At 35.4% G+C, this 15,292-nt stretch overlaps 1 protein-coding gene and 1 long non-coding RNA gene across 2 annotated transcripts in view; one reads left to right on the forward strand and one right to left on the reverse strand.

Annotated features, from left to right (window-relative positions):
* LOC120523269 (very large A-kinase anchor protein) overlaps nucleotides 1-15,292 on the reverse strand; it is a 148,186-nt gene that overhangs the window by 42,494 nt on the left and 90,400 nt on the right. Inside the window, exons 10-15 of the mRNA XM_039744445.1 lie at nucleotides 14,573-14,608; nucleotides 11,430-11,551; nucleotides 10,247-10,373; nucleotides 4,644-4,789; nucleotides 3,732-3,858; nucleotides 836-868 (exon numbers count right to left, since the gene is read on the reverse strand). Coding sequence (XP_039600379.1) covers nucleotides 836-868; nucleotides 3,732-3,858; nucleotides 4,644-4,789; nucleotides 10,247-10,373; nucleotides 11,430-11,551; nucleotides 14,573-14,608 — 591 coding nt within the window. The remainder of the gene's footprint in view (nucleotides 1-835; nucleotides 869-3,731; nucleotides 3,859-4,643; nucleotides 4,790-10,246; nucleotides 10,374-11,429; nucleotides 11,552-14,572; nucleotides 14,609-15,292) is intronic.
* LOC120523270 overlaps nucleotides 1-15,292 on the forward strand; it is a 30,468-nt gene that overhangs the window by 8,534 nt on the left and 6,642 nt on the right. The window contains exon 2 of the long non-coding RNA XR_005632576.1: nucleotides 73-114. This is a non-coding gene — a long non-coding RNA (uncharacterized LOC120523270). The remainder of the gene's footprint in view (nucleotides 1-72; nucleotides 115-15,292) is intronic.

A 15,292-nucleotide genomic window follows, 5' to 3' on the forward strand; every position in this document is an offset into this window, starting at 1 on the left:
ATATATTTATCTTTACCTAAGGCAACTTACAAAATCAGTTTTCATTACAATGTTTATTTCTATATTTTACAGTTGCAGAACAAGCAGATTAAAGGACTTGCTCAGGATCACACAGTAAGTCTGAGACAAGAATTGGACCAGCAACATTGTGGTTTTAAGTCCCAGTCCCTTATTCATTACACCATATTCCCAACCTAAAGTTTTTAACTAAAAGAAATAAACAAGAATCAAAGAGGGAGCATTCCAGCAGGCACATGACTGAACAAACCATTATAGAAGAGGCCCCTCTGAATATGAAATCATGAAATAAGCAAAGAACAAAAACAATCAAGGTGACCACTATAGCGTGTTACCTACACCAGAAATATTTTAAGTTACGTTCAACACCAAATCCCATGAGCAAAGCAGAAACTACTCTTAAATTGGGTGTTAGTACAACAGACAGCATATTTACATGCACATATATGCCCTCAGTTACTTACATAAGGCAACTTAGTGATACCAAGTACATAAACGTACAAGTCTTACAGATGAGTGGTGAAACAGGATGTGGGTGAAAAAAGACAAACAGGCACTAGAAGAACATGCAGACTACAAAAACACATGATGGCTATGCTAGCAGTTGAGTCCAGTCTCCTTCAGCTGTAAGACAATAGCATTGCTTCATTTCTAATTTCCCAAGGTCTTTGAGTAATGGATTGTGTAGTCAGATATTCTGCCAGGCAGTTATATTATTCAGTTCCATTAACTAAGAATAAATGGAGCCCTTCTTTGATAAGCACACACTTAAAAGATAAAAGCAGTGAATACACTAAATATTCTAAATCACACATACCACATGGTTATATTCGTATCCTCCCATAGGCTCCTGTGAAAAAGAAACACAAAAAAATCAACTTTTGTCTTACTTAATTTATTTCTTTATGTTAATAACAGTTGGAAAATTATATTTCAATCTTTCCTTATTGCTTGCTAATAACCAGTGATCACAGAGCTTTGTTTTTGCCATTGTTAACCAACAATACTTTGATTTTTATTCTCTGTAACCTTCCAATGCATTTTTCACACTGGTACCCACAGCTCAGTGCCCTTTTAGAATGGCTGCTCCTATCCTGATCCTATACTGATGCTCTATGTAAGAAAGGTCAGAGCAGACTATACTTTCAGAGAAGGTTGGCATCCTTCAACATCTGCAGTAAGATGCTGCAGATGTTCTACCAGACGGTTGTGGCAAGTGCCCTCTTCTACGCGGTGGTGTGCTGGGGTGGCAGCATAAAGATGAAAGACGCCTCACGCCTGGACAAACTTGTTAAGAAGGCAGGCTCCATTGTAGGATTAAAGTTGGACAGTTTAACATCTGTGGCAGAGCGACAGGCACTAAGCAAACTCCTGTCAATCATGAATAATCCACTGCATCCACTTAACAGTGTCATCTCCAGGCAGAGGAGTAGCTTCAGTGACAGACTTTTGTCACGGTCTTACTCCATTGACAGACTGAGGAGATCGTTCCTCCCCCACACTATGCGACTCTACAATTTCACCCGGGGGAGTAAATGCTAATATTAATTTTATATTTATTTTTTTCATTTTTTTTTTTCTTCATTTTTTCATTTTTATTACTATTTAATTTAATATTGTTTCTTTGTATCAGTATACTGCTGCTGGATTATGTGAATTTCCCCTTGGGATTAATAAAGTAGGGCGGCACGGTGGCACGGTGGCGCAGTGGTAGCGCTGCTGCCTCGCAGTTAGGAGACCCGGGTTCGCTTCCCGGGTCCTCCCTGCGTGGAGTTTGCATGTTCTCCCTGTGTCTGCGTGGGTTTCCTCCGGGCACTCCGGTTTCCTCCCACAATCCAAAGACATGCAGGTTAGGTGGATTGGCGATTCTGAATTGGCCCTAGTGTGTGCTTGGTGTGTGGGTGTGTTTGTGTGTGTCCTGCGGTGGGTTGGCACCCTGCCCAGGATTGGTTCCTGCCTTGTGCCCTGTGTTGGCTGGGATTGGCTCCAGCAGACCCCGTGACCCTATTCGGATTCAGCGGGTTAGAGAATGGATGGATGGATGGATTAATAAAGTATCTATCCATAGTGATCCAAGAACTGTACTTATAATTCATATAGTAACAGCGCATTCAAGTAACTGACAAAATAAAATGAACAATTGAATATATGAGAAATACAAATTACAGTGAGAATAAGTGTGTCAGTAGAGAGGTATAGTCATTGATGCTATTAAGTAGTTAAAAATATCCAACAACGCCTAAGATCACACATAAAAACAGTTGGCAGGCCCAGTTTCTCATTATGCTAAAGACCATGGCTTGAGGTGGTCATAATGACCTTTAAGAAAAACCTGCTTGTTTGACTTTTTTGGCAGTAGCTTGAGTGACAAAGACTTTTTAACCTGATGTTTCATAAGTATCAGTGGCTAGGATCACGTTGGCATGGAGGTCAAAGAGAAAGACACTATCCAATAGTGGCAAGTGAGGAGAAAAACACAGACTCTGCTTATTATACATATGATGAACTCTGAATCATATGATTGGAAATGTCACTCTAAAGAGTGATGTTAAACCTTCATTAAGAAGAGTTCATTGACTCTTAGTACAAAGGAATACATACTATGGTCATTTTATAGTACAGTAATCCGTTGTCAAGTGGAAAAAAAGCTTTATGGTCATCTTTCAAGTTGCTGCAACAAGCCGACGAGTACATATTTAGAGCATTTCATATGAAGTCTGCAAGCCCAAATGCTTGTTTCTCCCCATGAAGGGATTTACTGGCTAATGGTATGGTGTCCATTTTTGGCCTGATTTAGATGGTTTCCTTTAATAAATAAAAAGAATACCTAAACGATTATGTGTAAGCCAAAGTGAGAGAATAATCATCCCAGAATGACAAAAAGCCCATACACATAGGGCTTGAAGAGTATGACAGTTGTTGTCCAAACGTTCAAAAGCAGCTCCTTTATCCCAATGGCTTCTACTATATGGAACTCTCAGCCTGTCTTGATGTTCAGATCTAGACTGATCTATTGACTCTCACATTTTATTGTGGATCCTTCATTTATGACTTTAAGCAATCCCTGTAATTCATGGGGTTTGTACTGTCATTAACCTAGCATAATCCATGCTAACTTGGTCTGTAGAGTTGTCAGTTTACTATGATCCGTCTTGCTGTAATACATTCTTTTCTGCAGGGTTACATTACAAGTGTCCATTTTATAAGCCTTCCTTTGATGGTGTTTGCAGTTAAAGATGTATCAGGTGCATTAATTGGCACTTCCTAGTACCTGTCTTTCCTGTACTCCTTTTTCATTGCTTCCTAAATTTATATCATGCACATTAGCATTTATATTTGGCCTCTATAAAGTGCCACGTGAGGGTGCATGCTATTAAAGGTTTAAAAGGTTAATTCAACCAGCACTATGAAATAACCGTTACAGAACTGACCAATTAAGGATACTTAACTGTGAAACAGCATATTGCCCTAGACTACATGATATACTGTATTTAAAATGAAAGTTTTACACAACAGAATAAAAGAAACTTACACCAATTAAATTCCTTACATTTTCTAAGACTAGTAAGTCAAGTTTTGGGACAAACATATATACATTTGACAGTTTAAATGCCTATCATAGTAAACATATCATTCCCTCAACTTCCTGATCCAGACACCTACTGCCTTTAGGTTTATATTTCAATTTGTTCTCTGACTGTCAATGTACTTACCAGTCTCACTGGTCGAAGAGAGAGGACTGCACTGCCTTCTCCCTTCCAGTCCATCTTATTCCTATAAAAACCTTTTTCTAGGATAAATTGCTGTCCACAAAAGTATTTTTCACTATATGCCACCCATCTACAAAATAAAAAAAAAATGTGAAGTTGTTTGTTTATTATTGACTATTATTAAGAAATGAATTCAAAGACTAGGTACAATAAATTCACTTTAATATCAATGGAGATTAGCAGTGCCTTTCTAAATTGTCCCATGAAAGAACACAGTGCACATTTCACATTCTGTTTTAATGTTAATGTTAATTAAGTACACTTTATTGTAATGAACATCCATATATGGAGGACCCAAAATACTGATTCTTTAGTCTTTAGCTTGTATACTGCACCCATGAAACTCGGACATTTAAGTCACAGATTTTTTTACAGCATATTAGTGAGTACAAATTAAGTTTTAAAAATTAAAAGCTAACTGAGCATTGCATTTCATCTATATTTCGAATATTCTGGACATGCGTAATGGAATACCTCATATAAAAAAATGAAAAGACTGCATCCATGCAAGCTGTATACATACGAGAAAGTGAATTGTACAAAGTACACAAATACCAAATATATACAACAAAACTGTACAGGCAGTATATGAATATTCAACGGCCATATCCAATATGCTGGTCGGATCTCAAATTTACTAATCCTTTCTTTAGTCTAAACATCAGTCAATGTACCAATCAAGATTTAACAGTCATTTAATAGGATGTATTTATGAAAATTTCATTTAAGAAGTAGAGAAAAATTAAACAAGTACTGAAAAATGGGTTTTAATAGAAATTAAAAATTAATAGATGGCAAGAGTATTTTTTAAGCAAAGTACACACACAACAGAAAATAGCTGCCAGGAAAACTTACACTCCATTTTGTACACAGATTGATTGCACTTCCTTCTGTATGCCTGCAACTTTCAGGTCTGGAATATCTAGATCTTCAATGTTTATTTTATGGTCATCCTCCAAGTTTGGTTTTTCATTTAAAGTTATAATCGGTTCTATGAAATCCTACAAAAAGAGTACACCACAAATTGCTAAACAAAATATTCATAAATGGTAAATAAAAACATTACAGAATCAGAAAAATATAATGTTTTAATATAAGTAATTACATTAACCCTAGGTGTGTTCATAAACATGTCAGGAGAAGGCACTTAATAATTACTAAAGCACACAATAATGAATTATCATTGCTTTCACATGCGCAATAATTTTGTCAGTAAAATTCACTGTAACATAAACAGTTTATGTCTGAGTCAATAATTTCATAATGTCTAACATAACTATTATAAAAATTGTCAAATCAGGGCATTTTATGAAATTAGGCTTTAATGTCATAACCAACAAAGTCATAAAGCTGTCCTGATCATCTGAAGTACAGTAGTTACAACTGCAGTCAGACACACTTGTTAATTAGAAGAAAGAAATCATTAATTAGCTAACAGCCAAATTGTCACAGTAATTTAAATGATATCAAGATTTCTGTGTTAACAAGATGTCCATGTTAAATGAATTAGTATTTTTCCCCAATTAATCACAACCCTTTGAGTGAATAAAATTTCCTGGATTCCTGGATTCTGTTTTGAATGCACTTTACCTTCATTTCCATGGATGCCCTAGAGCAAAATAACACGTGTGACTTTTCTATTGCAATTATCGAGTTTACCATTTTTCATTAAATGCACAGTAATGTAAAACTGCACTCATGACTGGATTAGTAATAATCACTATAGTACCTTGAAATTGGAAATCAAAGTTCTGTAGGACTCTAAACAGAAAAAATAATCTCCATTTCAAAGTGCTTTTCAAATTTTCTGTATGACTGACCTTTCAGCTAGGAAAAATAAATTGAAAACATATTTTCTGACAGCAAAAATACTCATTAACTCTAGAAAAAAAATATTTACTGATATGTTATTTGCCAGGCCTTCTATATGAGCAATGCAAGTTAAAGAAATTGAGCTTGTTACTGCAACATGTATCTTGTGATGAGATTTTCCAGTTTGGTTAATTGTTAAATAACTGTTGGCCATTTAGATGATTAGAGGGTCTATTTGTAGAAAACCGATGAAACACAGCTTGATAACTGGATCAGGAAATGACCATTTTCTACCTATTATAAGTAAAAATATAGTCCCTCCTATAATTTGTACAACTTCTCCTGGTAGTGCACAAGCAATAGCATTAAAAAAAACAAGGATAACCTAATACAAATCCAAGAAATGGCTTCATTAAAGCTTTTCTGCATATTTTCTTTCTAAAGGCAATGGTTTTTCCCTGTAGGTTAATGCAGATTTTACCCAAAACATTACTGCATGAAACTTAAGCCTCATATTGTACAGTATATAACTGTGAAGTACTGTATATAAATATACTTAATGGTACTTACTAAAGGTCATAGAAATTCTCACCCCAAACACACACCATATTTTGTATTTCTATCTCTACCACCCCCTTAATCACACTTTTTATTTCAGGCCAATAAACAAAATAAAGTAACAATTATCTACATAGTAAACTTAAGATGGTTGCATACATTGTTCTTATTATTTCAAAAATTTTAATTACCCATAAAACTGAAGTCACCTAATTGAAAACATTTAAAACTGAGGCTGAAAAGTATGCAACTAACAATTCACTTCAGAAATTAGAGCGATCTATCACACAGAGAATTTAGTCAGCATTTCTACCATTAATCAGCTTGTCACTCATCTGTACACATTTGACTGAATGTAGTACAATTGCAGTGTCTTGAAAGTAATGGCAACTGCTGTGTATTCTTCTAGGCCAGTTACTATTTAGTGACTACAGGATTATAAAGCAGCCATGACAATAATATTTTGAAAGGTCAATTAATTTTATTACTTTTTTAAGAAATACATGCATGCATAGTCACTTTTCACTCAATGTCTAAAAACACTAAAATCGGACTGGGAACTTAATGTGCCTAGACTAACATGAAAGCAAAGGGTAATTAAGTGGCATGAAAGGCAAAATCTACTTCCATGGTAGAGATGGAGGGGATTACTTTGATGCCTTTGGGACACCAACCTGGGGCCTCATGTATAAACGGTGCGTACGCACAAAAATGTTGCGTAAGAACGTTTCCACATTCAAATCGCGATGTATAAAACCTAAACTTGGTGTAAAGCCACCCACATTTCCACAGTAGCTCATACCCTGTCGTACACAAGTTCTCCACTCGGTTTTGCAGACTGGCGGCACCCAGCATCAAAGCAGTGCTACTGTTCCTGTGTGGTTTATCTTTCTTTTTCAGATCCACATCCCTGACGCGGCTTTATAAATACACTGAAATAAACCGCATATTGCTTATTAGTTTATTGCATTTGACTGTAATTAACCTGTAATAATATAATGGTCCACAGAATGGTCAAACTATTCCAAATACCATAACTGCTTTAGTGTTGTTACTCTCACTGCACCACCTTCTTCTTCTTCTTTCAGCTGCTCCTGTTAGAGGTTGCCACATTGGATCATCTTTTGCCATATTACTCTCACTGCACCACTCGGAGTATTAATATCACTGTATCTGAGTGTGAATCACAGCTGTACAGCAGCTGATCAGAAAGAGAATTATCGGTATGCAGCATCAAGCACACGCTGCCTTAGCCATTCACTATTTGAACTGCTCTCATCCGACAAATGCTTCAGAGTGTTTCCTGTACTGACCTCTTAGCTCAGAAACAGTTTCATCACAAGAACTCTAAACGCACTCCATCAGTCCATCAAATGCTCCTTGTAGAACTGTCTTACTTATAAGTACAATCACCTCACTGTAAACTTGCGATACATTTATAATATTGCACAACCTGAGCCACTTTATAAAGCGCATATTTACATATGATGATGATATCATTTTTAAGATGAAATGCAGCAAAATATTTTTATTATATTATACAGATAAAACTTTAACTACACGGTGCTGCAGCGCTAGCCAGGAGCTGGAACTTCGTTCAGGGATTGTTCCTGCCTCGTGCTGTATTCTTGGTGTGGCTGGCGTGACACTGGAAGAATAGCTGGATAGAATAATTAAACATTACGAAGATATTTCAGTGTTCCTTAAAAGTTTTGAAGAATTGCTGTTCTAAGCTAACAGATGACTTAACATCTATTACAGAGCTGATTGTGTGGAGATTGGGTATTTGGAGAAAGAAAAGTAAGGACAGGAATTGGGGGTTAATATGTTTGAAAGAGACAGTACTGCTGCAATAAATTATTTCATCGAAGGTCGTGCATGGTGCAGCAAGCATCCTGCGTGAGACATGAACAATCACTGCACCACCGTGTTCCCATGTTTAATAACATGCTTTAACTCCTATCATCATGAAAATTATATCATGTATACTTCTCAGTATTTTAATTATTCAGAGAGCTGTAATATTATGAATGTAATGGTTTCTGTGTACAGTTGGAGGAAGAGAATGCCCGGAAGCACGTAGTGATTCACACACATAGAAGATCAAATACAAAACAAAGCATTTAAAGTGTTACTTTAGTTATGATGTGATTTGAGAAACTAGTAAATTAAACGATTTTAAGATGAAGTTTATGATGTTTTACTTTAATGACAAAACAAACTACATGTTTAAAGTGGAAATTTCGAGATTAAAGTTGACATTTCATACTTTGCAACTTTGTGAACTTGAGCTTTTGAGTTTCCCCGACACGCTATGTCACTCGATCAACTTCCTTTTGTTGTTTATACCACTGTTTAAAACCAACAAATAGTAGGTTTTTCCTTGCCTCCACTTGGTATTCGCCGAAATTCTTCTATTTTCCCTCGTACTTTTGCCATTGTCTTTTCACAGAAGGCTGATCTTAAGGGCAATTTATATTGATTTGCATATTCAAAAAGGATTAATTCTGGGAGGAGTTGGGGCGGGACAGCAGGCGCGTGCACGTGCGTTAATTTTCACGCTGACCGGGATTTATGTAGCAGAAGAAGTTGGTGAATGCACAGATTTATGCATCTGGATTTTTTGTGCGTAAGCACATTTCCGATTTTGTGCTTACATCATGTCATAGTGCAAATTCTACACATGCCGTTATGCATGAGGCCCCAGGTGATTATAAATATGGTAACATTCTCTTGGTTAACAAGAAAAAGAGATGAAGACAAAACTAGGGATACCTGAGGTGTAGTGTCTTTTCATACAGTCTTTTCTATACTCCTCTTAATGCTTTTAGTGGATCATTGCATCTTTGTTGTTTGCAAATGATATTATTCTTTCAAAATGAAAGTGTTCACCTCCAGATGTGAATTCAAGGTCCTCTCCCAGAACAGACTGACTTGCTCTCTACTAGTGATGGAGAAGCAACCACCCTAAGGAGGAGTAGTTTAAGTACAAGAAACGGTAAATGTAATTAATGAGTTTCTATACTAACAAGCATTAGATTTTTAACTTACTGTATGTAAGTGATAATTTAACAGTCTAGAAGGACTTAACAGTAGAGTTGCAGCATTTAGCGTGGTTGTGCCATGCACATCCCAGTAGAAAGAGACCTATTGGCACATCCAGGACATGCTAAAAAGAACGCATCTCTAATTTTGCCAGGGGATTACTTTAAAAGGGTTGGAAACTGTTGCCGAGAAATTCAGCCTGATTTGAAACCAATGTGACTCCCACCAGGAAAGTACATTAAAAAAATAATGTATTATACATCAAAAACATTCTGTTCAGGTACTAATTTATATGCTGCTTCTTTTTTTTTGCAGGCTAGTCAACAATCTAAGATAAGTGTAGCAAGAAAACTCGTTTTCAATTAGGAATGCATATTTTCTCAGAAAGCAGTAAAGACTTACTAACATTGACTATATTTGTTATACAAAACACGAGGATGATTTAAAAAACTAAATAATGTCAGAAAAGCGGACACAGAATTAAATATATTTACTGAGGTAAAAAAGTTAAGTATTATTTCTGCTATGTACACTGGTAAAAAATAAAAAGGGGAAGATATTAAAAATGGCAGGAGATTTAAGAATGATTTGAATATTTAGAAAGCTGTTATTATTAAGAGATTTAATGAACACAGTGGCAAATGTAGTTTTCAATTTTATAGTGCCTTCCTAAGTGACCACTATTTTTAAATGAAATGCAATTTCCAATTACTTGCTTATTGAACTACATGTTTATATGTCTGTTTTAAGTTAAAAAACAAAGACAAATTTTCCATTTTATCTTATGCCCTCTGCTCCATCATAATTAATATAGCTTCATCATGTGTTGCTGAAGTCAGCAAAAAAACTGGATATCTGATACAAACTCAATATACTCCACATAAACTGTACAAGCCTTGTCTTTTTATTACTTTTTCCAACAAGCTTTGGAAATAAACTACCTAGAGTCAGCACATTTAAGCAGAACTACTTCCTAATGGATAATCTGGCTCAAGTGCCGTGTGTTTCCATACATTTTACTTATGCTGTACTAAAAGACTCACAGCTTGTAAATGGCGCAGAGAGTGTATGGAGCTGTCAAATCCTCCCCATGCATGACAGTCAGAATATTCACCCTCTTCCAGCAAATATTGTTCACCCTTGTATTCCTCTTTGGCATAAGCAACCCAGCTGTAAAAGAAAAAGAAAATACATGGGAAATAATACTGTAGACCTCTGCAAGGTCAATAATCAAGAGCTATCCCTTAAATCACTGGAGGCCCTGGCTTTATAATTACAAATTCCCAGACTGATGCCAGTAAACCTTTCTAGTGTGGTACTCAAATTATATATAGGATGGAAAAAATAACTTCATTTAACATTTTATTGACCTAAAGTACACACTTAGGCTCTCCAGAGGTTTGCAGCAATTTGATCAAAGGGATATTTACAGTGAAAATACCATTTCCAACTCCTGTATGGGCATAAAGCTATTTAGATAATATGCCATGATGTACTGATTCTGCACATAAAGCCCCAAGTAATATTTAGCTATTATTTTATATAACATCTGTCAAATGTAACATAGCATCAGAGCAGCAGTAAAAGGGTAGATAATTTAGATTAGATCTGTGCACAGTTACCATTGTTTTATTTAAGGTTGTAGTTATTCCCTTCTCTCTATTACAGCATTTTTCTACTAAACCATATAACATAAGTGGCACAGTAGTATAGTGGTAAATGCTGTCACCTTACAGCTCCATGAGGCAGAGTTAGAATCCCCTCCAGGCAGCTGCTTGAACCAAGGCTACACCTTCTCCATATATCCGCATGAATTTTTCTTTGTACACTCTTCTTTTCCTCTCACATCCTAAAAGCTGCCTGTGCAATTTAGGTTAACAGGTAAATCTAAACTGGCATGACTGACTGTGGGCGTACACGTGAGTATTTGTGTGTTTAATTTGTTGGTGTCCCGTCCAGGGTAAATTCTTCCATTGCACCTAATGCTGCAAGGACAGGCCTCTGTTTCCTGTGAGCTTAATAGAATTATTAAATATTAATCTTCAACAACTACAAGATCCAATGAATCACTTAAAAATATGCTAAGGTCTTCTTCTGAATGAAGAATCACTTTAAAATGCCTAAATTCAGTGCGATACAGCTATATGCAGACCTGAAAACTGCATGTTGTTGGACAAATTTTCTTTGAGCCACCTGTGAATAAAATCTTTTAACACAGATGCTTACACTCCACCAATGACCTTTAGGGAGCCAACTCCTGCTAGCCCTTTAACAGCAGCCACAGAAGGGAGGTTGTCCTTGAACTCTTTAGATCTGCCAAGGAAAGATGCTGTTTCATAAACTATGACCTGAAAGACAAGAAGTAACCAAAGTAAGCAAAAGACATGCTTAATGGAGACTTTTAAAGACATTTGTGTTTACCTATGTCAATAATGCATATTTGCATACTTTTCTGGCACTATATTATATCTGTATATAATGAAGAGAACTATATAAGAACTGAATTGAACTGAGATTACTTCTAAAACTTTTGCAGCTAAGTCATGCTGAAATCTGCTCTTTGAGCTAATGTAAATATTACTTTCATAACCACACGAGGCTGCAGATTTTACAGAATCATGTGTAGATTTTTGAAACCCTTTCTGCTAAGGACTAAAGTTATGTTCTACTAAATATGTAAGAAAGTGTCTTATTTTTGAGTTCCTTGTAATGCTCCCATAAAAATCACTATTAAAGATTTGCTTTACTTTGCCAAGATGATTTTACAAATAGATAATCCACTAATTCAAACAAGTATCAAGATTATTGTCAAGTGCACTGAGCAGCAAATATAATAATTAGTAAGTCATTGTAATTTATGCTTTAAAGTGATTATGCAGTCATATGTCATTTGTTGCTATATTTACATATTTTGCATGTAAATTTATACAGTACATGTATTTATAAGTACACAAGCATTACAAATATTGGATGCAATATGAGCTGTGACACAAAGCCACTTTCAAATATAAACCTATAACTTGCCAGAATATTCTGTTTACATGATGGTTTATCGTGTATTGTTAGTGCAACTAAGTTTACTGAATAATATTTGAATAAGATGATACGAAATATCGGCCACAACAGTCTGCTGCTCACTTCTTTATTATAACTGTTTAACACTGAGTGTTGTTTTGTTGAAAGGCAATGAGCCATGGAATCTTTCAATCTTTTCTTCTACCCAAGTCACAGCTGAAGAGGCAAGTCTTCAGTAAAAAGCAAGGCACTTGCCCATAATCCTGTTGTACCAAAAAATCTTGTGTTTCACTCCCATTGCCTTTACATTTGGTTATTTCAAGAAGTAAACTTAGCATTAAAGGTCAAGTCTTATTTTATCTTAATGTTCTGGTATTTTTTCCCTTAGCTTTACGAGTTTAAATGACTGTTACTGTCACATATACAGAATACAGTGAAATTCTTACTTGCTAGTGCTAATCAACATGCAACACATCACCACTCTCTGATGCCATAGTTAGTGAGTGTAGCAAGCTTACTTCAAAACTTCTGTCTTCCTATTCTGAAATAAGACTACAAGACTACAGCGAGTGTCCCTGGCAAAATACACATGTAGTTCAAATTGCCTGCTATATTACAAAGAAGGATAGCAAAACTCTCAACTCTCACTCCTAGTAAGTTTCTAACGGATTTCAAAATTTTCAAATTTTTGCTGAATTTATTAATACTTTTATACGCAGTACAATAAGTTCTACAGTCACAAGATGCAAACAGTCATATATTTCCAAGAACAAATACTATTACTGTGGGCAGTAGTACTTTTGGTTCCAGATGCCATAAAGGCTGGAATGAATAGCCAACAAATGTAAGGAATGCATCATTGGCTGCATCATTTGAAACAGAATGTAATACTTAATACTTTTGGTACTGAGCAACACGAGCCCACATAGATCAGTTTTTTGGCAAGATTCATGGCGGCCTCCATGCCTTTGGCAGAAGGTTTTATATTATTAAGTATTATTAATGTGTACTATGTCAGATTCAGGACTTGTGTGATTTGGTTAACTGATGTTTATTTTCAGTTCCTTAAAAACGTGAGTGCTTGACATTTTTCAACGCTCAACAACAATATCTTAAAATCTATATAACTAAAAGGATGAAGAAACGATACTGTACATCTAAAATAAAAAAATTAAACAGTGTTACTACAGCTACACTAAATCACACAATCAACAGTGTAGCTATAGTGGAGTGCCAGCTGAGCAAAATGTACCCTGGTAAATGCACACATGTACAAAGCCACATATGGTGGTTCTTACCAAGTCAATCACTAATAGGACAGCCAGATATGTAGTCAATTGGTGCTGCATTTTATAAAGTACTGACATAGTGCACATTCAAGTTTATTAGTTTTATTCAGATAAACGTAATTTCCAGATTAGGAAAATGTAATGTGTTCCCAGCATTGTGTAAACATGGCCTTTGACCAAATAAAAGAATGACTGCACATTAGTTAGTAGCAATCCAGTTAAATGGTAATCCTTGAGAGACAAATCTTTAAGTGCTTCCACATCTTCTACAAGGAAACAGGGCATTGACCAGTAGATGCTTTGGAGCATGGATTCAGACTAGAATAAAGTCAAATAGTAATCCTGGCTCATAACTACACGAATAATATAGTTAATTGCTTTTTTATTAGTTTTTCTGCATGTAATCTCAGAACTGGGTGTATTAGGAAACAAATGCAGATTGGTGACCCATAATTAAACTTGGTTAATAACTCAGTCTAGGTTTAGAACACATAAACCAGTTTATGTGCCATTACACAATATACAGTACTTTATTTACCATGTAAATTTGTCTGTCTTCAATAAGCATCGGGTGTCTACATATCCTCCTCCAGAGCAGCAGACCAGTCCTTTAAGCCTAAACAATACGGTCCTCATTTGGTGTATGGTGGTGGGAAAGCCTGAGCTAAGTTCAAAATTACCTTAATGTTGTCTTAGTTATAAAATTGTCTCATCAAAATTGTGCTAAATGCAGCCAGAGTATTTTTGATATCATTAACAATCACCCAGTTCTGTTTTGTTTTAAAACCGTGGTCAAAGTTTTTAATAAGAAACTGTCTGGTTTTAACTGTTATGCGGGAACATTCATTCAGCTTTGTACAAAGGACTGGATAAACAGTATAAATGTAAATACTTTAACAATAACAAACAAAACAAGCTTTATATCCTGCAGTAGTAAAGAAAAAAATGAAGTCGAGGATGTATAATTAAAAACTTCATGAAATTATGCTTTATTCTCAAAACTTTGTTAATCCTTTACTAGTTTGGAAATGAAATTACCCATTCAATATTCAGAATATTACTTACTTTGGGATCCAGAGGCGTCTGTACTTTAAGCCCCCCCTGAATAGAAAAAGAAAGAAAATTATTCCTGCTGCAATGAAAACATTCATATTTTAGCCCACAACAAATGGAACACATCAGCATTGTCAGTTCTGCTGCCAGGCTGCAAAAATAAAGTAAATGAAACCATATTATTTGGAAAAGGATAATGATATATTTATGATAAACCAGTTTAGTTTGTATTAAACAAAAATAGGGTTAACATAGAAATGTCCAAGAGACATTAAAAATCGTCAGTTTTACTTAAACAGTATATTAACAATCAGGTCAGTTTAAATCATACATTGGAATAAACAATTCCTAAGACACGGAATCAATGAGCAAAAAGATGAACATGAAATCCAAAAATATGTAGGTTGCCCTGCCAAGCAAATATTTGGAACAATATAAGCAAAAAAATGCATTGCAATAAAGTCAATCTGCTATCTATTAATCCAGTATGTACTGTAAATCTGCCATAAAGCAATCAAGGTGTACAATTCTTGGACAGCACTGTTTTTGTTTTGCCTAAATAAACTGCTTTGCTTCATATGTAGATATGATAGATCCAGCAATTAAAGGAAAATGTTTCAATAGACTAGACTTGCATTAGGTGCAAGGTACTTGAATTTGGCACTAGTCTAGCACAAAGAAATATAGATTAACTACTGTATACATACAGGCCCTAAAATGTTGTTTGGTATA

This window comes from Polypterus senegalus, chromosome 2, assembly GCF_016835505.1.
Source record: "Polypterus senegalus isolate Bchr_013 chromosome 2, ASM1683550v1, whole genome shotgun sequence".
In the NCBI taxonomy this organism is placed as follows: domain Eukaryota; kingdom Metazoa; phylum Chordata; class Cladistia; order Polypteriformes; family Polypteridae; genus Polypterus; species Polypterus senegalus.